The sequence below is a fragment of the Nothobranchius furzeri genome, chromosome 12 (genome assembly GCF_043380555.1).
Source record: "Nothobranchius furzeri strain GRZ-AD chromosome 12, NfurGRZ-RIMD1, whole genome shotgun sequence".
In the NCBI taxonomy this organism is placed as follows: Eukaryota; Metazoa; Chordata; class Actinopteri; order Cyprinodontiformes; family Nothobranchiidae; genus Nothobranchius; species Nothobranchius furzeri.
In genome coordinates, this window is record NC_091752.1 from 40131402 (window position 1) to 40157694 (window position 26293).

The 26293-nt window shown below is 41.3% G+C and overlaps 1 protein-coding gene across 2 annotated transcripts; it reads right to left on the bottom strand.

The window, feature by feature from the left end:
* Positions 1-712: 712 nt before the first annotated feature.
* On the bottom strand, positions 713-26293 carry LOC129166860 (follistatin-related protein 1). 2 transcript variants are annotated; one of them, XM_054750415.2, is made up of 10 exons: positions 23611-26293; positions 12950-13039; positions 8923-9052; positions 8822-8851; positions 8599-8729; positions 7196-7314; positions 3087-3199; positions 2653-2763; positions 2424-2536; positions 713-2303 (listed from the first exon to the last, which is right to left on the bottom strand). In XM_054750415.2, the coding sequence occupies exons 1-10, from the start codon at positions 23680-23682 to the stop codon at positions 2295-2297; spliced, it is 918 nt and encodes a 305-aa protein (XP_054606390.2). In that variant the 5' UTR covers positions 23683-26293; the 3' UTR covers positions 713-2294. The 2 variants fall into 2 exon arrangements, with proteins under 2 accessions (XP_054606390.2, XP_054606389.2); XM_054750414.2 differs by having other exon boundaries at positions 713-2536.

Sequence of the window (26293 nt, forward strand, 5' to 3'; positions counted from 1 at the left end):
GGTAGGTAGAAATGTATTGTAGTAATTCAAAAAGGCTGTTGAGAAGTATTTTCAACGTCTAGGCTACAAAACAATACATGACAGAAGTTTATCATTTTTGTTCAGATTAGTTTGACACATAGCTTCAGCTTTTGATTTCAAGAGGGAGAAATTATTGGAATCTTATTTCCAATAGTTTAAAGAAAAGAAGGAAATAATTGAATAACTAATAATAACATCCATGTGTTAATAGAGCCTTAGTCATAATAAAAAGTAAGTCAAGTTTCAATTTCCCAAAGACGTTTAAAGAGTTATGTCTATGAGTGTCACAACTCTGAATTATTTTTGTGATTGCTGTCCAGAGAGATCTCAGCAGCCACCATCACCTAACAAACAGCAGGTGGATGAGCAGGATGTGAGAACTGCAACACGGCATCGCAGTAGAGTGTCCCACAAAGGCCTGGTTCAGACCGACAGTCCCAACTTCCTGTGCAGCAGCTTGCCCCAGCACTGGAGGTGTAACAAGACTTTGCCGAGAGCTTTTACTGTGAGCAGCCAGCCTATCAATGGTGTTAATTTAAGTGCCTCGTGATTTATATCTTAAGAGGTGCTATATATAAAATTGTTGCTTCTTCTTCTTTAAAATATCTTTTCTTGAGTTTCAGATTTTTGACTTATTGAAATACTCAAATATTACAACTTTAGAGAATATGTAATGTTTTAACAGGTGGTTTCCCTGGGCAACGATGTGCCTGATGGTATGGTTGTGACAGTGATGGCTGGTAATGATGACAACTGCAGCGCGGAGCTACGTAATGCCACAGCAACAATGAAGCAGGGTTATGCTCAGTTCAATGACCTCCGCTTCATAGGGCGCAGCGGCAGAGGTACTCAATATTCCCCTGATACACCTGTTCCTCTCTTCCATCTTATTTCCTATTATTAAGTTTCATTGTCACTTCCTGGATGAGAACAGCCATCTTTGATGTTTTTTACGCTGACAATGCCCCTGATGAAAATTTTTGATTGACTGAAATGACTAACTGAACCATTCAAGAGGCTCAAGGTGGAGATAAAACATGGAATGCTGTTGTGGAAAGTAGAGAAAATGAGCTAAAAGTAAACTTTGTTACTGAAATTTACTTTAAACTATTTCTGATATCTTTTTATTGATGCTTGATGGTTTTCAGGTAAAACTTTCACCCTGACTATAAATGTGATGACCTCACCTCCTCAGATTGCCACTTTACAGCGAGCCATTAAGATTACTGTAGACGGACCTCGGCTTCCAAGACGTTAGTTACTTTAAAACAATACGTCTGTGGTCAAATCTGTGGTCGTCTGTGACTCACATGGATTTTCTTCTTAGGACAGAGACAGAAGGAGCTGAAATCTGGAGTGTGCACTACTTCATCGGGTAAGAGAGGAAAGGTGTTCTTTGAATAATATGTTCTGGAGTTATAAATAAGTTAACTGAAAATGAGTTCACTGATGAAGATCAAGAGATGCAGCTGAATACTCTTTTATTAAATGACATTTTTGTGCATGATTTCCCCCTCAGATTGTAGACCCTTCGCCCCCTCTGTGTGGACCAATGAGCCATCATTTCTTGGTCAAGTCACTCATTTGACATCCACATTTGCTTCAGCTCCCAGGGTGCACCACTTGCCTGCCTACTCCACCCATCCAACCCCTTATAGCTCCACCTACCTGTCATCTCCTCCAACCATGCCCCCTTCACTGAGCCACAGTGGATCATTCCAGGCTGGCAGCTTCTACTACGGACCAAACCAACCGCTCCAAACCACAGGGGAGGACCGCAATATTGTCACTGCGATGACCAATTACATTGAGGGGGCGTGTCTTTCTATGAGAGGGGAGGAGTCTGTCTGGAGACCTTATTGATTGATTTAACATTTAATCAAGTTTGCTTTTTCAACACCAGTAACAGTGTTGGGTTTTAGCAGTTCTATAACTAAATTGTTTTAGGTAATCTCAAAACTGAATAAGTTTCACCTTTAGTACTTAAGCTTTAGAGCAAAAATAACTCAGCTAAAAGAAAATCCATTATTCTAAAGCAAACATTTTTCAAAAAACATGATCAAAAATATTTTATTTGTTTGCATTGTGTTGGTTTACAAATGCTTAAATAACACAAATTAGGCTAATAAAACATACATACAATATTTATTGCAATTATAACAGCTAAGAGAAGACAAGAATATATCGAATAAAGCTAAGACTTGTTTCTGTGATCAATCAATTGCTGATTGGATGATTTAGCGGTCATCTCATGTTTCCATGGTAATGATCTCCTACAGAAACTGAAACAAAGAGTCTTTTTGAGGAAACAACTTGGTTTAAAAACCTTGTCAAAATTAATCAATCACAATAAAATGTGCTGAAAGTAAACATTTTGTAAGTGCGCTTGAATAAAAATCAACCTGTGCAGCATTGAGCTCAGCCACTCTCCGGCTCCACTCTTCCTCTGTCATTTCTTCTTCTTCTTCTTCTTCTTCTTCTTCAACAGAAACATCCTCCTTTACTTCATACTCTCCTAAAATACAAATATTTTGATCAAAATCTGCTGTGACATTACCTTTAAAGCATCACAAACATTTTTAGCCACCATTTTCTGGGAATACCAAATGGCAGGTTTTAGTTCATTCTCACCATTGCAGGTCAGAGCGGTGCAGACCCAGTTACCACAAGCACACACACATTTGTTACACTCTTTCTGAGCTTCAGCTCCATCCTCAAAGACTTCTTCCTCCAGGGCACACTCTGCTCAAACACATAAAAACACAGTAAACATTCTTCCACATTATCTATGCATAGACTCAAAACTGTATACATTTACCACAAGTTTATTTTAGATGTCTTTCAGGTCGGTTTCAGCTTTAATTATACAGCACATTTAAAACATGTTTTGCTAGTTCTATAGAAATGACAAAACAAAATATGTAAAAGAAAAACAAGTAAAATAGGCCAATGCACATGAACAATGCATGCGTTTGTGTGTGTGTGTGTGTGTGTGTTTGTGTGTGTGTGTGTGTGTGTGTGTGTGTGTGTGTGTGTGTGTGTGTGTGTGTGTGGTGTGTATTTACGTCTCTCTGGTGGGTGATAAGTTGGTGTCAGGCAGTTGGTGAACTCATTAAAACTCAGTTTCCAGTCTGCATTTTCATCTGACAACTCAATTAAAGCATCAGCACACAGAGACCTGAAAGGACAGATGATCTCTAAGTGTTTACACTTCCGGGTAATAAATTCTGCATCAAAAGGTGAAATTAGAATATGAAAAAAAAAATTGGAAAATTGTTTTCAAAGTCTATTTATTTCAGTAATCCAGGTGCTTTGGATTCACTAGCTGATTGGAGTGAGAAATTTTGAGCCTAGAATATTGAACCATTTCACAATGTTCTAATCATCATGCTGTAAGCCATAACCATCACAATGATAACAAATAAAGCCTGGATTATCTGTCTTTGCATGTAGAAGAAGAAGAAGAAGAAAATATCATTTCTATAGCGCTTCTCAAGATAAAAATCACGAGGCGCTTCACAAAAACAAAAAAATGTAAAAATATAAAAAAAACATTTAGAAAATGTTTAAAAATATATTTAAAATGAGCAAAAAGAGACAATTGTGATAAAAAATGTTAAGAAAGAGAGAGAGTGAATAGGAAAGAGGGAAATCAGTGGATCCTGAGGAAGGTGGAATAGGTGGGGAGAGCAGAACAAAGAGAGAGTGATGAAGGTCACACAAAAGCCAGCTTGAACAAGTGAGTCTTCAGCTGCTTTTTAAAAGGAGTCCACTGAGTCCACTGATCTCAGACTCAGGGGGAGAGAGGTCCAGAGTCTGGGGGCCACAGCAGCAAATGATATGTCACCTTTGGTCTTTAGCCTGGTGCTGCACAACCAGTAGGCTTTGATCACTGGACCTCAGGGACTTGCTGGGGGTGTAGGGACTAAGAAGATCACCAATGTAAGATGGTGCTTGTCCATGTAAGGCCCTATAGACCAGAACCAGGATCTTGAAATGAACCCTGAAGTTGACTGGCAGCCAGTGAAGCTGGAGGAGAAGCGGGGTGATGTGGGTGTGTTTGGAGGACTTGGTCAGAAGCCGAGCACAGGCATTCTGAACCACCTGTAGACGGTTCAGGGAGGTTCTGCTCAGACACGTGAAAAGAGAGTTACAGTAGTCTAAGCGTGAGGAGATGAAGGAGTGGATAACAGTCTCAAGTTCAGAGTGGGACAGAATGGGACTCAGCTTAGCAATGTTCCTGAGATGGAAGAAGGAAGAGCGAACAAGAGAACTGACAATGGAATCCAGGGTGAGAGCCGGGTCAAAGGTCACACCAAGATTCCTGACAGAAGGTTTGGTGTGGGAAGCAAGCTGACCAAGAGAGTCTCTGACTTTGGGAATCAGCTTGTCTGGGGCACAGATGAGGATCTCAGTCTTATCTTCATTCAGCTGTAGAAAGCTCCCAGCCATCCAGGTTTTAGTAGAGTGTAAGCAGGAGTGTAACAGCTGCAGCTTAGACATCTCATGGGGCTTAAAGGAGATGTACAGTTGGATGTCATCTGCATAAAGATGGTAGGAGATTCCTTTGAAGAAGCTCAGGGTGTGCTGAAGAGGAAGCAGATAGAGGAGGAAGAGCAGAGGCCCCAGCACAGAACCTTGTGGGACACCATGGGTAAGGGAGGTGGTGGAGGCCCTAAACTTGGAGACGGCCACAGAAAAGGAGCGCTCAGAAAGATAAGAGGAGAACCACTCCAGAGCAGATCCTGATAGGCCTACCCAGTCTCTCAGCCTCTCCAGTAGCAGGTGATGGTCAACAGTATCAAAGGCTGCAGTCAGGTCCAGCAGGACCAGAACAGAACAGTCCCCTGCATCACTGTCAGTCAGAAGGTCTTTAGAAACCCTAAGAAGAGCTGTTTCAGTAGAATGAGCTCTACGAAAACCTGACTGGAAGCTATCATAGATGTTATGTTTATCAAGAGCAGCTATGAGTTGTTTAGCCACAACCTTTTCCAAGATCTTGGAGATGAACGGAAGTTTAGAGATGGGTCTGAAGCTGCTTTGGAAAGAGGGGTCAAGACTCGGTTTTTTAAGAAGCGGGTGGATTACAGGAGGCCCCGGGTCGACCCAGGACACGTTGGAGAGGTTACATCTCATATCTGGTCTGGGAACGCCTTGGGGTCCTGCCGGAGGAGCTGGTGGAGGTGGCCGGGGAGAGGACTCTCTGGAGCTCCCTAGTTGGGATGCTGCCCCCGCGACCTGTACCCGGATAAGCGGAGGAAGGCGACAACAACGACGATCTCCTTTGATCGGCATTACTGATATTTTCAGCAACAGAACAATGAAGCAAAGAAACAGACTCCTGAGTTTGTTAGTAATTTTATTTATTAGGTGCATCTGACCAGTTCCATTTTTCTCTGAAATTAGATAAAATCAGTGCATATTTGGGTTGTCTCCTCTCTGCACTAGAAACATTTACTTTATTATAATGTTCACTGTAATAATAATGCATTGAACTTATATAGCGCTTTTCTAGACACCCAAAGACGCTTTCACACACTCTCACATTCACACGCTGCTAGTGATGGTAAGCTACTTGTAGCCACAGCCGCCCTGGGGAGGTCTGACAGAGGCGAGGCTGCCATTTGGCGCCGTCGGCCCCTCTGACCACCACTAATACAGGCAAGTTGGGTGAAGTTTCTTGCCCAAGGACACAACAGCAGGATACCCCTGGCGGGAGCTGGAATCGAACCCATGACCCTCCGATCATGAGGCAACCCGCTCTACCACCTGAGCTACTGCTGCTCCAATGCGTCTTGATGTTCTTAACAAATAAATTAAATCAAAGATATTGGTCAATAATGCCAAATATGTCAATTTGTGTTTCAGTCATTTTTATACTGGCTTAAAAATACTTCATTAAGTCTACTAAGCAGGGATGTAGAAGGTTTTTAATAGGGCCAGCCCAGTAATGATCTTGGACCAAAATACAGGGGGCAGAAAGTCAAATACAGGGGGGCAAAAGGAGATGTTTTTCCGGACACCAAGAAAAATTAAATGCCACCCCCACCCCCCCCCCAACCCCCGCAAAGTGCGTCACTGTGAGTTTAAAACAAAAAAAAATATTTTCATGCAAATATTGGTGTATTCACCTTTAATACTAGTTACTAAAATGCAGCAGTTGCTGGATAGGTGCAGTTCAAAGTGGAGTGCATCTTATAAAACAATAAAGGTGAGACATGTCATAATCCCCCCCCCCCCCCCACACACACACACACACACACTCCCACCCACCCCACTACACACACACACACCACCACCACCACCACAGCTGGAAGAATTCCTAGGGGAAACACTGACCTGAGTTTGAAAGGATGAGACCACCCACGGAGGATAAGATGGGAATTTTTATATATAATAAAAACATCATATATTGAGAAACGATGGAGTTAAAGATGTTTGTACGGCAGAGTAGAGCTGCCACCCACACAAAATAAACGTGAAAATTGTATTGTTAGAACATGACGGTATATTGTACAAACGTGATAGTATATTGTACAAATGTGATAGTATGGTGTACAAACGTGACAATTACCTAAAAATTATAATGTGACAATAAAGTTAAAATGTTATAACGTGACATCGCTCCAATTTTATTTTGTGTGGATGGCTGCTCTATGCTGCTGTAGTTTTTAGACACTTATGAAAAAAATGTTATGCAAAATCTGTTAGCACTTAAGCATTTAATGTAAATGACTCTCAACCATTCAAGGACTACATCACCCTGCATCTCAAGAATATCACACTGCATTTTAGCTAAATATCAGGAAAGGTTACGGCGTCATACTATTTTTTTTGCAATCCAAGTTAACTCTAAAAGTGAATGAATTGTAGACGAACATCCTTCAGCAAATATTTTTTATTGCTCCATCCATTGATTTATGAGACATGTTGCTCACACACACAGGCACACACATGTGCGCACCCACACCCACACACACACACACACACACACACACACACACACACACACACACACACACACACACACACACACACACACACACACACACACACACACACACACTGAGTCAAAATTCACATTCAAATTATTATTGGTGACTAATGAAACCAAACCCGAACATTGAATAAATGAGTGAAACATGTTGCAGTCTTACTTAGAGAGGTTACGCACCTGAGCAACAGGTTTGTCTCGAGAGCATCAGAGTACGTCAGGTTCAGAGCAGTCTCATTATGACTCAGGAAGTGTAGGAACTCTTTAGAATCAAGCTGAGAATCCCCATTATCATAGGTCTGTAATGTAAAAATACAAACACAACAAGGATAACTCCAGCCATTTAAAAAGAGAAAAGAAGGTCTTCAAAATAGAAAATCTGAACAGCTCAATAAGGTTAGACTTTGAATCTTATCCCAAAGTAGCAAAGGAACCATAAAAGTTTGTTTTTATTTAGTCTTTTTTGGTAGGAGTGGAGGAAGTAGTAGCTATGTCATTTTCAGTGATAGATGTATCAAAAATTCTAGAAAAATTGTTAAATGATGGACTAGAAAACTTTTAAAATTAACATGAAATATGGTTAGTAGTACGCATTCTGAGAAAAAGGGACAACACTTGCAATAATGGAAGCAGAATACATAGCAATTGGAGTCAACCAAAATTAATGGTTTTTTTTCTGATACAATCATTTTCATTTCTGTCAATTGTGGTTGTCATCTCTTATTTGTAAATGAAGATATCAGTTATTATTCATGAGATGAAAACAATGAAAATAACAAATTTAACACTAACTGTTTTTGTACAGTTGTTTATTGTTTATATTTATAAATGTACAACTGAACTAAATCATTACAGAGTTACATAGTTAGTGTTAAATTTGTTATTTTCATTGTTTTCATCTGATTTTTTGTGACGAATACATTTTTGCGGACTAAAACAAAACAAAAACATACATGCCAATAAAGACTAAATTATGATGAATATTAACTGATATCTTCATTTACAAATAAGAGATGACAACCACAATTGACAGAAATGAAATGATTGCATCAGGAAAAAAAACATTAATTTTGGTTGACTCCAATTGCTATGTATTCTAGTAGACTAAAATTGGACTAAAATTAAAATGAATTGGATAACTAAATTGTGACTAAAATAAAAAAAATGTTTTGTCAAAAGACAAAGACTAAAACTATGTTAAAATCTCTTGTCAAAATTAACACTGATTTGAGTAAAACAACTTGCCGGCCCCTCCCCCTCCCTCTCTGCTGTGCTTCAACATGTAAATTAGTTTGTTTTCCATAGAAGAGACAGATGCTAATAATAATAATAATTTGAATGTGAATTCTGACTCAGTGTGTGTGTGTGTGTGTGTGTGTGTGTGTGTGTGTGTGTGTGTGTGTGTGTGTGTGTGTGTGTGTGTGACATGAATAATCAGAGAACATGTAAAGAACTGTACACGTTGCCTTTAACTTGGGAGAAATCGGCCTTTACCCACCCACCTTCCTGTTTTTATATAATAGATGGTCATGGGATACGCTCTGCATGCTGTTAGTGTTTGCCTAGCTGGCACAAAACATCACCTGGAAGTACATTTGCAGAACATTGCTGGATAATGATGCTTTTAAGACCAGAAGATCTGATTCCATTTCTGACTGAATCCACTGGATCACCTTTTCTCTCAACCAGTCACGATCGGACAGGAAGCACACGACTATAACAAACAAACCAGCATGGCTTCAATGTAAGCTCAGAGATGACAAATTAAAACATGAAGTGATCGTGTTTGTGGAGGTTTTTACTTACTGGGGCTCACATTTGTTTTTGTCAGTTCATCTGCAAAGAATAGAAAACATTTTCACGACTCATGCTGTGTACATCTGAGTGAGGTTATTTGTTGCACTGACCCACACAGCGTCCTCGGTGCTCCACATGGACCTTTGTTTGGGTGTTGCAGGCGTCTCTGTGCAGCTCACAGTGATTCCTGTAGGATTTATTATTGCTGCCACACACCCAGTGTTCTGATTCATCACAATGCTGCAAAAGATAGAATTAAATAGTAAAAATTACAGAAAACATTCAGTCAGGACTTTTGTTTTAATGCCCAAACCTGTTATTGGTTTTGGTGGACTAAAGCAGTGATTCCCAACCAGGGGTACGCGTACCCCTAGTGGTCCTTGAGCACATTACAGGGGGTACGCAGAAAAATTAATAATTCATTACCGAGATGATGATAGCATTTGCTGTGCCCTGGTTAAAAAAACATCGTGCTGGGATGTGGTATGATTAATGAATGGTAGTGACACACCGATATGAAATGTTTGGGCCAATATCCACTATTAAAGAGCATATTGCAGGTTAGAGACTCCCATGAACCAATGTTTAGAGAAACATAATAGAAACTCGTTTTAAACATTTTTTTATACAAACATAAATTATTTTGGCTTTTAGAGTCATTTTTGTGAGAAAGGTGTTTTTTTTTTTGCCAAACCAAGTGACGTCAGCTGAGGGAGTCCTGTTAGCTTAATCCAGAGAAAAGTATGGAATCTAATACCAGCTCTGACACAGAGGAAACTTTAAATGTTTACAATTATACTCATGATGGACCAAAACCATAAAGTTATGAGTTTGCTGTACGCCCCAGAGAGCAGAGACAAACCAGAGGGAGAAACAATCGGCCAAAGCAGAGAAATTAAGGAGGAGAAGCAGCGGGGGAGCAGCAGGTGTCTGGTGAGTTAACCATGTTAGCTTAAAGTCGTGTGCTAACATCACAATATTGTACAGATTACTATCGTGTACCAGACAATTAAAATAGTACTGGTCAGTTAATTTAATATTAATACTAATGAGTGTCTGTCAGCGTTCTCATACTCGCTAATATCCGTTCATGTATCGTAGTTTAGCTCTTAGAAAGAGGGAGAGAGACACCTGTGATCCGGTTCTGGAGCTCATGCAGGCTTCTGTGAGCTGGATTTCACCCAAACACGAGCAAGACAGTCGAGATGGTATTTTTAAAAGCCGCACATCCTCTCCTGGTGTGGCGGTTCTGATCTGGTTCGGACAGTGATCTGAGCTCCAGAAATCCGCATTTAATTTTTTAAACACCGCCACGGGTCTCCGGAGACCAGCGCGGACCTCCCTGTCCCGGGAAAGACTGATGTAGGCTACAGAAGTCCGTCTTTTCAGCTGCACAAAATGCCCTCAGGCACTGAGATAGAGGCGTTGTTTCTCTTATCTGGAAACCCGTGGACTCGATGTCCAGACACGCTGGAGTTGGTACAGCCTTCACAGACTATAGTTTATCAAAATGAACACAATCCAACACTAGTTAACACACACACACACTGACTCGATAACATGACCTCTCTACCCTAAAAGTACCCACCTGAGTAGGTCTGGGTGGGGGCCTGGGGGCGGCGGGCCCCTTGTGGGGATCTGGACGAGGACTTGGGGATGAGGTCCTGACTTGTAAGTTGCCGGGAAGAAGGCAGGAACAAGCGGCAGTGCATGGCCCAGGCTCAAGGGCCTCAGGTGTACCTTGGCTCCTCTGGAATAATAACAACTCTGTCCCATCATGGGGAGGGCGATATCGAGGAGGGGGAGGACCCAACCTTACCTGGATGTCTCATGTCTTAAATATTGTGGAAGTTGAGCAAATGCAGGGATGGGAGTAGATATTCTGCTGGGGTGGGGCTGGGTTGTTGCCCTCGGACTCCATGGGACTCTGCGATGCTGCTGCTTTGGGCCCTCGCAAGATGGGCTGGGATCTCCATGCCCCGGGGGGCATTTTAGGAATGGAGGTGCCTATTGGGGCCAGTGGGGGAGCTGGTTCCCTGGAGGGCTTAGGCCAACCAACCATTCCTCCCCATCCCCATACATTTTTCTCCTCCTGCTCCCTCACATCATCACACAATCATGCACATAGGACCTTGGGGGGTGGGCAAGTCAGGGGTGTGGGTATGGACCCCATTTCCACATTCCTGTGGCAGCCTGCCCCCCAATTTTATTTGCATCTTAAACACTTCCACCAGCGACATTCTACGCAAGCATACACTTAGGGCCTTGGGAGTGAGCACACTCAATGGCATTTGGCAAGGGGATCTTTCAACCTCATCCCGAGTGCCGGTGCCCACTTCCAATTTTAAATTGTTCTTAAACATAGAGGGCTGTGGGGGGAAGTGGGGTTGTGTGATTGCATCAGCTGGCATAGGCCAGACGATGCCTGCACTGCCTGCTCACCACAGCCATGGAATACACCTCATCAACACACACTAACACTGTACTAGAGAAGGCGGAGGGAGACTAGGGGTCTTAGCACACCTCTGTTGTCACTTGGCTTCCCGGGTCTGGAGGCTAGGAGGGGGAGCTGGCCGTCATGTTGGGGTCTGGGGTGGTGGATTGCTGTGCTCAGCGTTGGGCGGGGGAGCCTGCTCATCATCACCCCCCAGCAGAAAGGGTCAAACTCTGGGAACCGGTGATTGTTGTAACCTTTGTGCAGCAGTACCAGGACCAGAGTGAATAGGGTGTGTATGGTGGGCGTGAGTGGGTGTCTAGCGTTCGTTTTTGTAAGTCTTAGGCTGTATGTTTATGTGTGAGCATGAGGGAGGGAGTGTGTGACTGTGTCTGTGTATGGCTGCATATGTCAGGTGGGGTCTTGGACTCCTCCCCTCTCCTGGGACATCTTGTGCTGCTACACATCTTCGCCTACCCTCCCCCTTCCACATTTGGTGTGGAGTGTGGTGCCTTGGTCTGCCTGAGTGTTCGCGACTCCCAGGCCAGATAGTTTAAGATTTTTGGAGTCTGCCTGATCGATCCCTGTGGCTGCCTGGTGGGATCTGAGTCCCTGGGCTCTGTTGGGTCCCCGGCGGGGCTAGTCGCCCCTGGGTCCCGGGTCGCTGGGTTTCGGGCTTGACCAGCTTGGGGGTGGGAGGCTGCGGGCAGGCCTGTGGGCTTGCCGCTGATATCTCCCGGTACTCTACCAGCTGCTGGTTGTGAACCCCCGGGGCAATCCTCTGCGCCTCTCGAGAGAAGGCTGGGGCTTTTCTAGTTACAGTCTCCCTGGGGTCCCTGCGCTCTGGGGCAGCTCCTGGATCTCTGGGACTTGGAGCTCCCTCCATCTCCTACACATCTTTGGGGGCCAGATTTGTGGCCCCTCACACTCTCTATTGGACGCTCCTATAGAGAAACCTTACATATACAAGCGCTTGAACATGCACAGGTGCTCACATGGTGCTCTCATAAGTATGGGCTTGGGCATTTTCAACACAATTTAAGGCTGTGGCTAAATGCACTGTGATTTATTATTGTGTGATTGTTCAATAAAACATTGTTAATTTTATATTTACTCATCAGGTTGACGCAGTGATAGTGTGCTCCTGCTGTATTGTCGTGTGTCCTCTTATTTATTTATTTTTGGTTTGTTTTTCTCTTTCTGCAGGTCTAGAAGCAGGTCTTGTTCATCATTGATTGTTTATTTTTGCGCCCCCCCCCCCCCCCCCCCTGTTTCTTCCTTTCTCTTTCACCTCTGTCTCCGTGTCTGGTCGAAATTATAAAGCATTCAAAAAACAATAACAATCAAGTTTTAAGTATCAGGCATGACATTAAAAGCACAAGCTTTGATGCTCTGCCTGAGAGTAAATCTGCAAGGCTTGTTACCAGCATTCAGACATCAATTCTGTTTGCTTCACAACCAGACAGGACACGAGGAAAAAATAAAAATAAAAATAAATGAAAAGTGGGCATGGATCTAAATTAAATTGATAATTGTTTCTATTAAATATCTGCTTTTATGTAACTTTCTGAAATATTTCAATTAGAGGTATATATAATGATCCATGAAAAGTATGCAGATTAAGTTAAAACAATAATAATTTTGTCATTATTTTGAATGTAATCTGTAAACAAAAGGATAAAAAAACATTAATAAAAGTCTACCTGCAAACAGCGACACACCGGCTCTCCTCTGTTGGTCGATACACACTCTCTACCTGCACCGCAGAAAGTCCTAGCACACACCCCCTCATCCTAAAACACACACACACACATGTAAGATATTTTCATAGCAGTGAAAAGCAATGCAAAGTGCTCCTAAGTATGTGAGGATGTTTCACGCACCAGATGGTGACCTTTAAACTCCTGCATGAATGACAATGTCTCTTAGAAGCCCAGCCTTTTGAGTGAAACAGCTGCAAGGCAGTTTAAGGCTGTTCTCACCAATTTTAAAAAAGACTTATGACTTTTATTAAAACATTTTGGTTCTGTCTCAGTTTTAGCCCCTAAAATAATTATTTTTGTATTTCAGGCTGGAATCCAAACACCAGTGTTAAGCTGTTGGGTCAACTTCATAACTTCTAATTTTCTTTATTTTATTGTCTTTAGTAATATCTGCTATGGGAATTAGAACAGATTTCCTTATAAAATATGTGGAATTTGTTTTACAGCAACAAAGTTTAGGAAAATAACTTGTTTATTAAAAACTTATTTTAGGTCTGTGTCTCATTGAGATACATGCTAAATTCATGTGCCCACGTGAGGTAAAAGTTTTGCAGTTTCACAATTCATCCGTCCATCATTCAATATGTCCATCAAATTCAAAATTAGCATCTAGGGAGGGAGATACACTGTAGAAAGAATCTTGGATGTTGAACTGTGGGGCAAGGGTGGGAGGTTGACTGTTGTGTGGTTGTTTTTAATCTTGTATAGCACTTTGAGTTGCACTTGTTGTATGAATAGCACTTCATAAATAAAGTTTGATTGATAAAAGAGCTTGTAACTCATGTTACTGACATTTTAACAAATACTGTTTTAAAGATATTGGCCAGAGGCAAAATTCCTTTGAGTGGCATCTGTAAAGAAGTATTAAAACTTCAAATAAAAAAGGTTTTGGATTTTCACGGCTGGAATTTAAAGAAAATTTGATGTCTTTGACTGGCTCAGGAAAAACAGAAACTAACTTCCGGTCTAAGACCTGAGCAGCTGGTGACGTTTCACAAGGAGATCTGCTGAAACAGCTACAGTAAACAACGCCTGACTCCGGTGTTTCTGCTTTAGCGTTATAGCAGAGAACATTGTGTCATCAATCAGATGTAGCTTCTGAAGCCTCTACTAGTCATTCAGATTTGTTTTTTCTCTGGGATACGGCGATGAGGACAGATACTGGATTACCGGAGTAGTTCAACTGAACTCCGACCCCACTGGATATCACTACCGGAGGTGCAGACATGTTTTGGACAGTTTTACTCAGAAGACCCGTGACCAGATTTGAACACTGGGGAGGATTCTGTTCATCTTCAGAACCAAAATCAATAGTTTGTTTACTTTTATATTTTATTTTTCATTTCTGTGCTCCACTGGGAGCTCTAAGCTAGCTCCACCACCTGTCCCAACATAAATCAATAATCTACAGACAAAATAAATAATGTTCTGCCAGAATTACTGCTGTGTGTATATATTTTGATATATACCTTCTTCTGCTTTTTCTACATATTCCGCCTTTAATGCGATCCACTGATTTCCCTCTTTCCTATTCATTTTCTCTCTCCCTTTCCTTACATTTTATTTACCCAATTTTAACTTTTTTCTCATTTTAAACATGATTTTATTCATTTTTTAATTGTTTTTATACTTCTTTTTTTAGTTTTTGTAAAGCACTTTGTGATTTTTATCTTGAGAGGCGCTATATAAAAGATTTCTTTCTTTCTTTCTCTGTTTCTCTTTCTCTGTTTCTCTTTCTCTGTTTTTCTTTCTTTCTTTCTTTCTTTCTTTCTTTCTTTCTTTCTTTCTTTCTTTCTCAGAATAAATCTTCCTGATGCTGGAGTAACTCTCTAGCTAAGCTCGTCTGCACTAGTCCAGGGTGATACAGAGGTTCTACCGGTCCCAGGAGGACCTATTGTTGAAATAAGGGGATCATCTTTTAGATCGTATCTGTCTGTGTGTGTGTGTGTGTGTGTGTGTGTGTGTGTGTGTGTGTGTGTGTGTGTGTGTGTGCCGTAGCTTTCCCAAAAGACTTGTTTTTTTCTTACTGGAGCTAACACGGTTAGCAGTGTTGCTGCAGTCATGCTAACGGAACTCGTCTGGCGTCCAGAAACAGTGGTGTGGTTACAGATGGATTTATAGATCAGACCTATGTTACTTAAAAATGCGTGTTGGACACGAACATATGGCTCAGACCTTTTGCTACAGCTTTAAACGCAATTTTCCATAATAATTAAGAGCACGAAAGTAAACAAAATGCAGTTATTCTCAATACTAGCAACAGCAGCTAGCTTGTTTTATGTTTTGGAGTGATGTATGAGAAACACAGTTTTTCACTCTCTGGAGGAAAGAATTTAGACTTTTTGTAATGATTTATCACAAAATTCTTTAACAAAAAGAAAAACTGAACCCAGTTCATATTTATATAGATGGTAACATATAGTTACACTGAATTTCTACAATTTTAATGCTGAGTCTGGCCAATACTTTTAACCCTCTCAGGCTCAAAATAAGTTTTGATAAAAGGATGAACAACTAAGTCCTTCAGGGGTACTTCTGAGTTAAAAAAACGCTCATGAAATACGTATGTGGAGTAACCAGGTAGGTAGGTTTTAATTGCTGCAAATCTGCAACACCTGCCACTTATTATTTTTGTAGAAGCACTGCCCCCACCATATTTTTATCTTGCCTGAACTTAAACACTCACCTGAAAACACTTCTTTACAGCAAACACAATACAAAGAATTACATCACTTGCCAAACACATTTGAATGTTTTCAAAATGATAGCAAACATTTTGGTTTTATTTTGGTTTTATTTTGGCATTAATTGGGCATTTTGGCATCCTTCTGGCACAAAAATGTTCGAAAAAGTATTTTGGTTTAAATGTGGCATAATTTTGGGTTCCCATTATAGACAATTACATCAGCAAGTGTTTCTGTTTTAACCGTGGCATAATTATGGTTTGCCATAATAGAAAATTAGGCGGCTGGCTATTATGGCATATTCTGGGTAGCCAGAAGAGAGCGGGACAGCGTCTGTGACTTCTGCAGGTGTGCTATGGGGTTATTTTGGCAAGCCATAAAAATCATCAAATGGCGGGAAAAATAGTGATCGAAGACCGGGAATCAGGACTAATTTGTTCATTTCTCCAGCATCACGACAGAGGTGAGTACTATTTCTTCTTGAATCTTACCTTTTTGTTTGCTATAGTTTTGTTTTAGGTCTGTATTGTTTGTTTTAGCAAAATGTAATATTCGGCCTCGTTCCGGGTTCCAGAACTAATGCCTTAGTTTCTGCTAGTAGATAGTAGCTGTGCCGCTGTTTAGATGACGGTACAGATGCTAACTGTGGCTAATCTACAGCTAACGGAACCAGCGTCTATATACGACCGAGTGGCTTCGCCAAAGGGTCACGCGGTTCGCTGCGGCTGCAGCAGACTGTAACGGGTGGTAGAGGGCTGCATCGGGATTGGGTCCCGCAGGATCCAACACAAATATTGCGGGGGAGGGCGGTATGAATTTTGCTGCGGGCAGGAACGGTCGGCTGGATTGGGATGAGTATGATGGAGTTGGCAACTGATGTTGAAAAGCTGAAACAAGGTCTTTATGACACAAAAACCAAAGCAAGGCAAGTCAGACATTTGGAGCAGTTTCTCCGATTGTGTTAATATTTCTCATTCAGGTCTCAGAAAAGTGACCTCGATCACTTCCTGATTACAGAGGAGAATGGAATATGAAACGGCCTTGATTTCATTATCCCTTTAAGCACCACACAGTAGCTCCTTTAGGTTTTTTTTTAAAGAATTTTATAGTTTAAGTAGCGAGTTGTTTGAAATAACTTGCGCCAATGCGTCACTGGTGATCCTGGTGACGCATCGGCGTTAAAGGGTTAAAAACTAAATGAAAACAAAGTGCATCAATCCTGACCAATGTGTTCAAAGACGTGCAGGATCCGATCAATTTGTTTTTCCCTCATTTCCAGTCACGGAGATAACGGCGCACTGGCTCTTGTTAATCAAGTTAAATTTAATCTCTTTCCAACAATTTTCACAAGAAAACAAAACAGTTAAAAGCAGGGCTTGTGTTGTGTTGACCGGATATTTCCCGTACTTGACCGTTTATTTTGACGGAGAAAGAATAGAAAGAATACGCATGCAGACGAACTGACATTTTATTGCAGATGTAGCTAAATCACCCGAGAAAAGATTCCCATCTGAACATCTGAGCTGGACACCGCTCAGCGCAGCTCGCTGTCAGCGCATACATAAGGTGCACAGCGAGCTGAAGATGTGGAGAGGGGCTTGGAGCGTGTCGCAGAACCAGGGCGCATGCGGGAAGGTCAGAAAATGTTCCCTGATTATGAAACTTTGGCTGAATAGTGCTTGTTCCTGTCTCCAATGTGGCAACGCATCCCTGAGCCTGTCTGAGGAGAAGCCCAGAATCTCATGTCCTCTTCAGCTCAGAAAATGCCAATTACGCACAAGCGTGACCCGTCATCCCGGTCTCACAGTAAGACTGGGTTGGAACTGTTCAGGTTTACGCAGACAATCTTTACATTTAGAATTGACTTACAGATAACATTAATTCAGTAAAATATAAAGCATTTTATTTAAATATCCATTATTTTACAAGCACAGGGAGCCGCACCAGATGGATGGAAGAGCCGCGGGTTGCCGACCCCTGGTATAGCCTATAAAATGACGTTTTCTCCAGGACCAGAGAGGACACAAACTCAATACATGTCTTTTATTGTGAGGTAATAATTTCTCAGAGTTTTGCGGTTGCGGGCGGGAGTAGACATGCACACAGCGGGTGCGGGAGTGTTACACACACGTTGCGGTTGCAGGCGGTAATGGTCAGAAATTCAGCGGGAGCGGGCAGGAGCCGTATATTTAATAAAGATAATTAAGAAAGTGACACAACATGAAAATGTACTCTGTTGTGAACACAGATGACTTAAGAGGCGAGGAGGAAGCTCCCTCTTGCTGAGTAGCAGACAGACCTCCAGTCTGAGGCGGAAGCCATTGAAAGGCCTCAAAGAAGAATTAAGTAAGAATTTTGTGAACTTTCCATTCCTCCACCTCTTGGGCCTGTGTTGAATTTGCACTCATTAACTTAAAATAAATGTTTAATTCAGAATAAATGTTGTCTTGTGTGTTCATTTCCAAAGGCCAAGCATATGTCCAGGACCGGGCCTCATCAGAGGATGAAGCCCAGACCCCTGGAAGAGGGCTTCCCCCACCCCCAGCCACCCCCCCAGTGAGGAGAAGGTTCATCCTCCCCAATAACCTGTACCTCTGCCTGACCTGACCAATTACCAGGTAATGGAAATCTCAACAAATACCACAGTAACATATGTATAGCAAATGGGTTTGAGTGTAGCTGATCAGGTAAGTGTGGTGTTTCAAATGTGATACATTAGGAAATTTACAAAGGTTAATGAGGCAGTTACAGGCAGTTTGGAGAAAAACAATTCTGGAGCCATTATGTCACTGTTGAGGTCATGGACGTAATTTTGGGGGGGACAGGGGGGACATGTCCCCCCCACTTTTTCCAAAGTCAAGTTTTGACCCCTGCGCTTTTTACCATCCAAAAACAATATTACTTTATATTAAATTGACACTGGTTGAGCTGTAGGACCAAGCAGAAAACAACCGTTTGTGTTGACGCCTGTTTCCCATTAGAACATACTGTAAAGATACCACCCCACCCCCACCCCCATGTCCCCCCCACTTCTAAAGTGAAAATTACGTCCATGGTTCAGGTCAATAATTGCATTTTGTAAACTGTTGTTCTTCTTCCTCTCCCTCTTCTACACACTCTTCCAGCATGTCATGACCCTGGGGACATCATTGCGGCAGGCCATTGACCTGCAGGGTCACCAGGGAACCCAGGGGGTTCCAGTTCCAACTCCCTCTTCATCTGGTGGGATGATGAGGGAGGAATCGGCTGTTCAGGTGCCTACAGTTTGCCCTAGCTCCTCTCCAGGGCAGTGGCAGCAGAGGGACGACACAACATGTAAGGTTTTTATGGTTTACACTCACCCAGTCCTCACATGCCAATTTCAGTATACAAACACACATGATCCACGCATACATACTAATATAAGATGGTTTATAAAGCTAAACACACACACACACACACACACACAGAGAGAGAGAGAGAGAGAGAGAGAGAGAGAGAGAGAGAGAGAGAGAAAGAGAGAGAGAGAGAGAGAGAGAGAGAGAGAGAGAGAGAGAGAGAGTGTGAGTCTGAATGGAAAAGAATTATGTTTATGTATTTAGCAGACACTTTTGTCCAAAGCGACTTACAAGTGATAATCGGCATGTTGCCCTTGAGGCTAACAACAACACAACTTGACATTAGTCATGGAGAGTAGGGAACAAGGAGTGGACGGTAGAGAGGAGGGACGGGTGTAGGAGGGTGCTAGTTTAGAAGATGCTCTCTGAAGAGCAGGGTCTTCAGGAGTTTCTTGAAAATTGAAAAGGAAGCCTCTGTTCTGGTAGTGCTTGGTAGATCATTCCACATTTGTGGAACGATGCATGAGAAGAGTCTGGATTGTCCTGAGCGTGGTGTAGACACTGCTAGCCGACAATCCTGTGATGACCGGAGTGACCGGGCCGAGACGTAAGCCTTTGCAAGAGGATTCAGGTAGATGGGAGCTGTACCATCTCGGACTTTGTATGCTAGTGTTAGCAATTTGAATTTGATGCGTGCTGCTAGCGGTAGCCAATGGAGCTCAATGAACAGAGGGGTGACGTGTGCTCTTTTTGGTTAATTAAAATGCCACACACACACACACACAACATGTAAATGCAAAAATGCTTAAACTATGTTGTTTCTTTGTGTCTGAAATGCTTTTCAGCTCTCCTGCATGAAGTCCTGGTGAAACAGGAAATAATCCTTCAGCAGCGGCGCGGCCTCACCAAAATGGTGCAGGACCTTTTTGTTGCTGTTGCTGCTCTTCAGGGCCTGACCACAGGGGGAAGTGTGGAGACCAGGCACCACGGCATCTTCCCCTTGGCAGATGTTCAGGCCCTGATGGTCCTGGAGAGGGAGCTTGGAATCAGTCCAACATTGGCCCATGAATTGGTGAGCTTTTTTCTGTTCTTTACAACAAAGTTTTGGACAATGCATTTTGGCATGCACATCCAATTTATGTGTTGTTCAATATCTTAAAGTGGTAGATATGCCAAAGGAGTTAAAGGACTGCTTGTGCAGTCAACGAGCTCCACCCAATTATTTGCCCCCCCCCCACACACACACACACATTTCAGGTCTCTGCCCTTCATCAGGCAACCACGAAACGCCAAATAAATAAATAGTGGAGCACAATGGCTATCCAGGCTTTTCTTTAAGTTTGTATAATATTTGTTTGAAAATTCAATGAAAATCAATCTTTGTTTAAAAAATTAATGAAGATCAATTTTTCTAATTTTAGGGTTCAACACTCGGCCTTGCGGGGGGGGGGGGGGGGGGGGTCCACAGTTAAGGACACGGTGTGGCGGGTCCTCAAAGGAGCCATGACTAATGCCCTCACCGAGGGCAAAATGGGAAGGTGGCCTTGGAGAGGCTCCACCTAAAAGGCATTGTAATTGGTAAGTTTAATCACAACAGTAACACGACTGTTCTATCACACAGCTGATAAAACCATAGTTTAGGATAAAGTTATTAGCCACCCATGACAATCACATTTCTTTTCAAAGTCAAAATACTTATAGTCTTAACAACTCATTTGCGAAATGGCACGCATGCGCCTGTGAATATCTCGTAATTATAACACCACGCTATCGCTGGCTTCAAGACAGCTATTGCCACTTTGCCCGCAATGTGACGCGTTCTTCAGGGACAACTCTCGCTCGTGAAATTCTTGTTTGGTTTTAGTGTCAGGAAAGAACTGCTGGTTTGTGTTTGGTAAAGTAAACTGTGGCAGTGTAAGTACTAAGTGATTATGATGATTTAATATTGTAACTTTGGCTGTCACTTTCAACCCCATATGACGAGATGCATCCATTAACTAATGCAAAACTGACTTTTTAACTAGCCAGTTACTTAGCCCACCACAGGTCTCTTTTGCATGGACTGTTGCGTCGTCCTTTTCTAAGTCTTTCTCCATGTATATGCCTTTATTTTCAGCTGCAGTGAGAAGGAATCTGGTCTGTGTGGCATCTACGGAGGCAGAAATTATAAATACAATTAAAAAATGGTTCTACTGGGATGGGGACGGAAGGCGCAAAAGGAGAATGCCCGCCCAACCAACCCCTCAACCAGCCCAGGACTCAGTCCAGGACTGACCTTTACAAAAATAAATAAATAAAATATTCAAATTTTACTCTTGTTTGGTTTTATGCTTATGCACCTCGTACACACAGTAACCTAGGCTATTTCACAAGGCTATTTAACTGAGGCACAAAATCTGAATCTTCTGTACAAGGACATTTTATAGTCTATTAAAATGTTAAATTAAATTTAGCATAAGGTTCAGAATAAAATACAATCTTTTGGTAAACATATGGCTAATTATGGATAAGTTATGGTTCATATTTGGCTTTATTATGGGGTTTTGGGATGGTTATGGCTATGCTTTGGAAAGCCACATTTTATTTTGGGTGATCTTTTGGCAAACGTATGGTTACACTTTGATATCCTTTGGCCATTTTATGGTGTTTTGGGGTTCTTTTGGTATAGTTATGGTTGTGCTTTGGAATTCCACAATTTATTTTGGAAGAATTCTGGCAATCTTTTGACAATCCATAATTCTATTTTGGCGTGCCTTATTTGGGCCATATTTGGCCCATCATTCCATCCAAAAGAGTACCAAGACTGGCTTGCCAAACTAGGGCCAAAAAGAATTTGCTATCTGACTTGTGGCTTGAAAACACAACACAACACAAACACACACACACACACACACACACACACACACACACACACACACACGTCTTGCATTTATCGTGAGGGCCGTTATTGACTTGCATTTATTTTAGTGAATAGATTGTGCCTAACTCCAACCCTACCTAATACACACCAGACCTCTAAAACTAACGAGTAGAGCTCTGTAACATTGTACTAAAGTGAGGACCAGCAAAATGTCCTCACTTTGATGTATAGACGAGTGCACACACACACACACACACACACACACACACACACACACACACACACACACACACACACACACACACACACACACACACACACACACACACACACATCTGTTGCCTGCAGCTCTGCAGCTGACACCTGCTGCAGCGGTAACCTGCTGTTACCAACCAGCTGACACACTCTGCTGCTGCACTTTGGGTGTAATTATCATTTCATGTTCTTGAATGTAACAAACAATTTGTACTTCTCACAGAAAACTTTATTCTCTGCTCCAGTTTCACCTTTAATCCACTGTTTCCTTGTTCTTTTCTATTCTGATGTGTTTCGTCCAAACTCATTCCAGACCTAAAATTGTCTTATTTTATGATAATTAGCAGCTTTATTTTGATGTTTTTAAGGCTGTCTTGTAAAATAGAAGATTAAAAATTCAAGTGCATATAATGCAAGTATAGAATACTGAATTAAATAAATGAATAACTTAAACTTGAAATTGTTTAATGAAAAAATCAAGTATGATGAAAATAGACAAAACAAAGGCAGAAAGAACCAGGAGCAAAGAATAGATTAGTTGAGATCAGAAAACATGCAGGCTGGCCACCATGAGAAATGAACAGAAAACATGTTTTTCTTTTCCTAAAAAATCAAAAACAGATTGCTAAACAAATAAAAAAAGGGTTAAAGCATAAAACAGGAATTTATACAAAGTGTTACACGAGAGTTGAAAGAAAACCAACTAAAACCAGAAAGCAATGGACAGAGCAGACATTAAACTAAAAAGAGATCAGAAGTTTCAGGAAGAATGAACATTTGAACCAAAAATGACAAGTGTACTTAAACTGAAGTCATAATAAAAGGCCCAAGACATAAAAATCCATAAATCCTGACCGAAGTAATAACTCTACACACTTATAAGCCAGTAAAACCAGTAAAACCATTAATTAATCCATTACACTAACTTTGACCTCTAGTTTCGAACCTTTACAAGCATCATTTTATAGATAGACGAACTTTTGTGTGTGTGCGATGAAACAGCTGCAACAGAAACAGAAACAAGCAGATTGCTTTTAACCACAAACACAGCTAAAAGCTCCGCTCACAAACATACCTGAGAATCTGTTCACCTGGAGAATATAAACACTTTTAACACAGTTCAAGGTTCCACAACTCCATGTGACTTCATCTTTCTAAAACCATGCAAACACACTCCAGAGGTAAACACTCACTAAGCACAAATAATACATTTGAGAATCTAAAGAAAAGTGACAGATGACAGAGTTGGAAACCCAGCTTTACAGTCTGAGTGAATTCAGGCCAGAACTCATTAAATTTACTGATTTTTAACATCAGTTTTAAATTAATGTTGATTCAAATTTTGATTAAAATTGTGGAAAAGTTCAAACAACAGCAAGAGGGTCATTATGAAATTATATTTCATGAAATATTTTCTTTATCCCAATGATTTATCAAGTTAAAATGAAGTGTATGATAAAAAAATACAAATAAAGCTGATTTTACCTTCACTAGAGGAGAGGAGGATGCAGGAGAATAGAGGAGTAAAGGCACCAGGAGGACAGAGATGGTCAACATCTGGAAAGGAAATAGACCATCGGATCATTCAAATTTTATATTCTAACAGTAAAGTGTTATTGGACTATTTGCTGCTGTAATACAATGTAAATATTAATAATGACAACAAACGAGCCTTAAAACTGGAGTCCAAACACACGTAGTCACCGATCAGTATAAAAACAGATAAATCACACTTCCAATGATCTGAAGTATTAAATCATGTCAGCATGCATTCAGAAAGAGAGCAGAGAAGCTGCCTGATCAGCAGAGAAACAACATCTGAGCTGGGATTTAAAGAAGGAGCTGAGGGAAAGAAAAGATGATGATGAGGAGGAGGAGGAGGAGGAGGAGTGATGCAGGGCTGAGAGGAGCAGCTGTCCAGAGTTACACCCCCACCCCGGTTTTCCTCCAGCTGAATGATATGTTAAAGCACACAGACAGCTGGCATGTTCAAGCAGCTTCCAGCCATCACAAAAACACGTTTAAATCAAATGTTCTGATCTGACCCTATTCACCATATTACACAGGCTTTATGGTCAATAACGACTCAATAAGTTCAGTTAGTTTTCTTCCCTTTAAAATATTGTGTCATTTCCTTTCTGTTTAATTATATGTTTTAATTTTACTTTTTTCATACATATTTTAATCATGGATGCTGAACGTGGACATTTGGGAGCGGCCTGGAGTAGAGACGCTGCTTCGCCACATCAAGAGGTGCCAGATGAGGTGTTTCAAGCATTTGGTCAGAATGTCTTCTGGACACCTCCCAGGGGAGGTGTCTTTAGGCATGCCCTGCTGGTAGGAGGCCTCCACGTCAGCTCAGGACATGCTGAAAGGATAATTGACCAGAGAACCTCTTGGGGGTGGAGTTGGTGGAAGATGCTGGAGAGGAGAGGGGTTGGACATTTCTGTTGAGGCTGTTGCCTGTTGGGGGGTCCAAACTTCCTAAATATGGCACAACATAAAATTCCAGTGCAACAACTGAAGTACAGAAAAAGGTGAACATTTTTATCCTGCCTTTCAATATCACTGTCACATATAAATAACAACGCCACAAAACATGTTGGGACCCATTTTTTCCCGGTGTTTTGTCAGAACACCTAGCTTATAGCTAAAATTAATATCAGATTCTGCCAACAAAACGGCTCTAAAACAATTAACATGTAAATGTTTTGCATATTTATTGCAAAATCTAATTTTTCTGCTGCTTCAGTGCTGCAGCAACGGTATAACTTACATTTGCATAATATTTGCACAATGATCAATTAAGGGGTAATTAGATGGCAGGCTCTCTAAAGGAGCAGTTTTACACATACATGAATAATATCATTATTTTGTTTTTTACCTTAATGTCACCCAAAAATCATTATTTTGGGTTGTTCACCCAACATCAGCCAAAAATCTTTATTTGGCCTCTATAGCATGTGGCCAGTATCTTGACCTGTAATATTATTTTTTCGCGGAAGCTAATGTGGCTCAAACGGCAGCATGCACCCTCACAAATTATACGTCAAAACGAGTGTCGGCCATGGGACGTGTGCCATTACGTTTCTGAGCGTTTTGTTTTACCATGGTGAAATGATTAGATATTGATATTTTCTATCCACATTTAACCAGTTAATTAATTGTTGATATTTTGGGCTGATGCCTTCTTTTTGGTGTTCTTTGTAAAAAGAAAGAGTGAGTCTTCTTTCATCAAATGCATAGTCTGACATTACGGGTCTGACCCATTGGTCTGACCTTTATCTACTTCCACCCAATTTTTATTACAGCACGCATGGCACAATATGCATTCAGGAATGAAAAATGATAGAAAATGCATAAAACAACAGCCATACTCCAAAGAAAAATACAAAAATAAAACTCAGAAATGCCAAGTAAGGCCACTTTAACATGCTACAGGAAAGTCTGGCTGCTTGGAAGCGATAAAAACAAAATGATTCAACATTCATAAGTAGCTTAGTGTTGATAAAAAGCAAATGAAAAATGGTTGTGAAGTCCTCACATGGAGTTTTTCTAGTGAATGTTACCCTCTGCAGACCAGCTCAAAGCATCTCACCTGAGCAGGTGAAACATTTGCCCCAACCCTCTCATCCTTCATCATTCTGCTGAAAGACCCGCTCAAGTGATCTGACCTTTTTAATATCACAAACTAATATTTTAAAAAATCCTACAAATATCCTGATCTTGTTGAAAATCTGTTTAAAAAACAGCCCTAATTTGTTTTTCCTAATGTTAAAGAAACATTAGATTTTTTTATTTTGGTCTTTTTTTTATCAATCACGTTTGCTTATTTTTCGTTTTCTTTGTTTTGCGATCAACCGGTGCTCCTGCAGCTGTATGCAGTGAGATAAATGACCACAAGAGGGCAGCATTGCGCTTGTGATTGTCATTCCTAAAAAGTCAGTTTCACTCTACGTGACCCCTGTGATCTCTTTTCATTTTAAACATTTTCACAACAGTTTGAATAGTCTTGACAAAACATTTATACACACATAACTATAAACCTGCAAATGAAGAAATGACACAAAACCAAAGACTTAATCCACTTTAGAAACACACACACACACACACACACACACACACACACACACACACACACACACACACACACACACACACACACACA

Excerpts from the sequence above, each read along its gene's own strand:
- LOC129166860 (XM_054750414.2), bottom strand. The coding sequence starts at position 23,682 with ATGTTGACCATCTCTGTCCTCCTGGTGCCTTTACTCCTCTATTCTCCT. Across the intron at positions 8,730-8,821 it reads AAAAACAAATGTGAGCCCCA|TCGTGTGCTTCCTGTCCGAT; the intron begins GTAAGTAAAAAC and ends TGTTTGTTATAG. Across the intron at positions 7,315-8,598 it reads TTCTGCAAATGTACTTCCAG|ACCTATGATAATGGGGATTC; the intron begins GTGATGTTTTGT and ends TTTACATTACAG.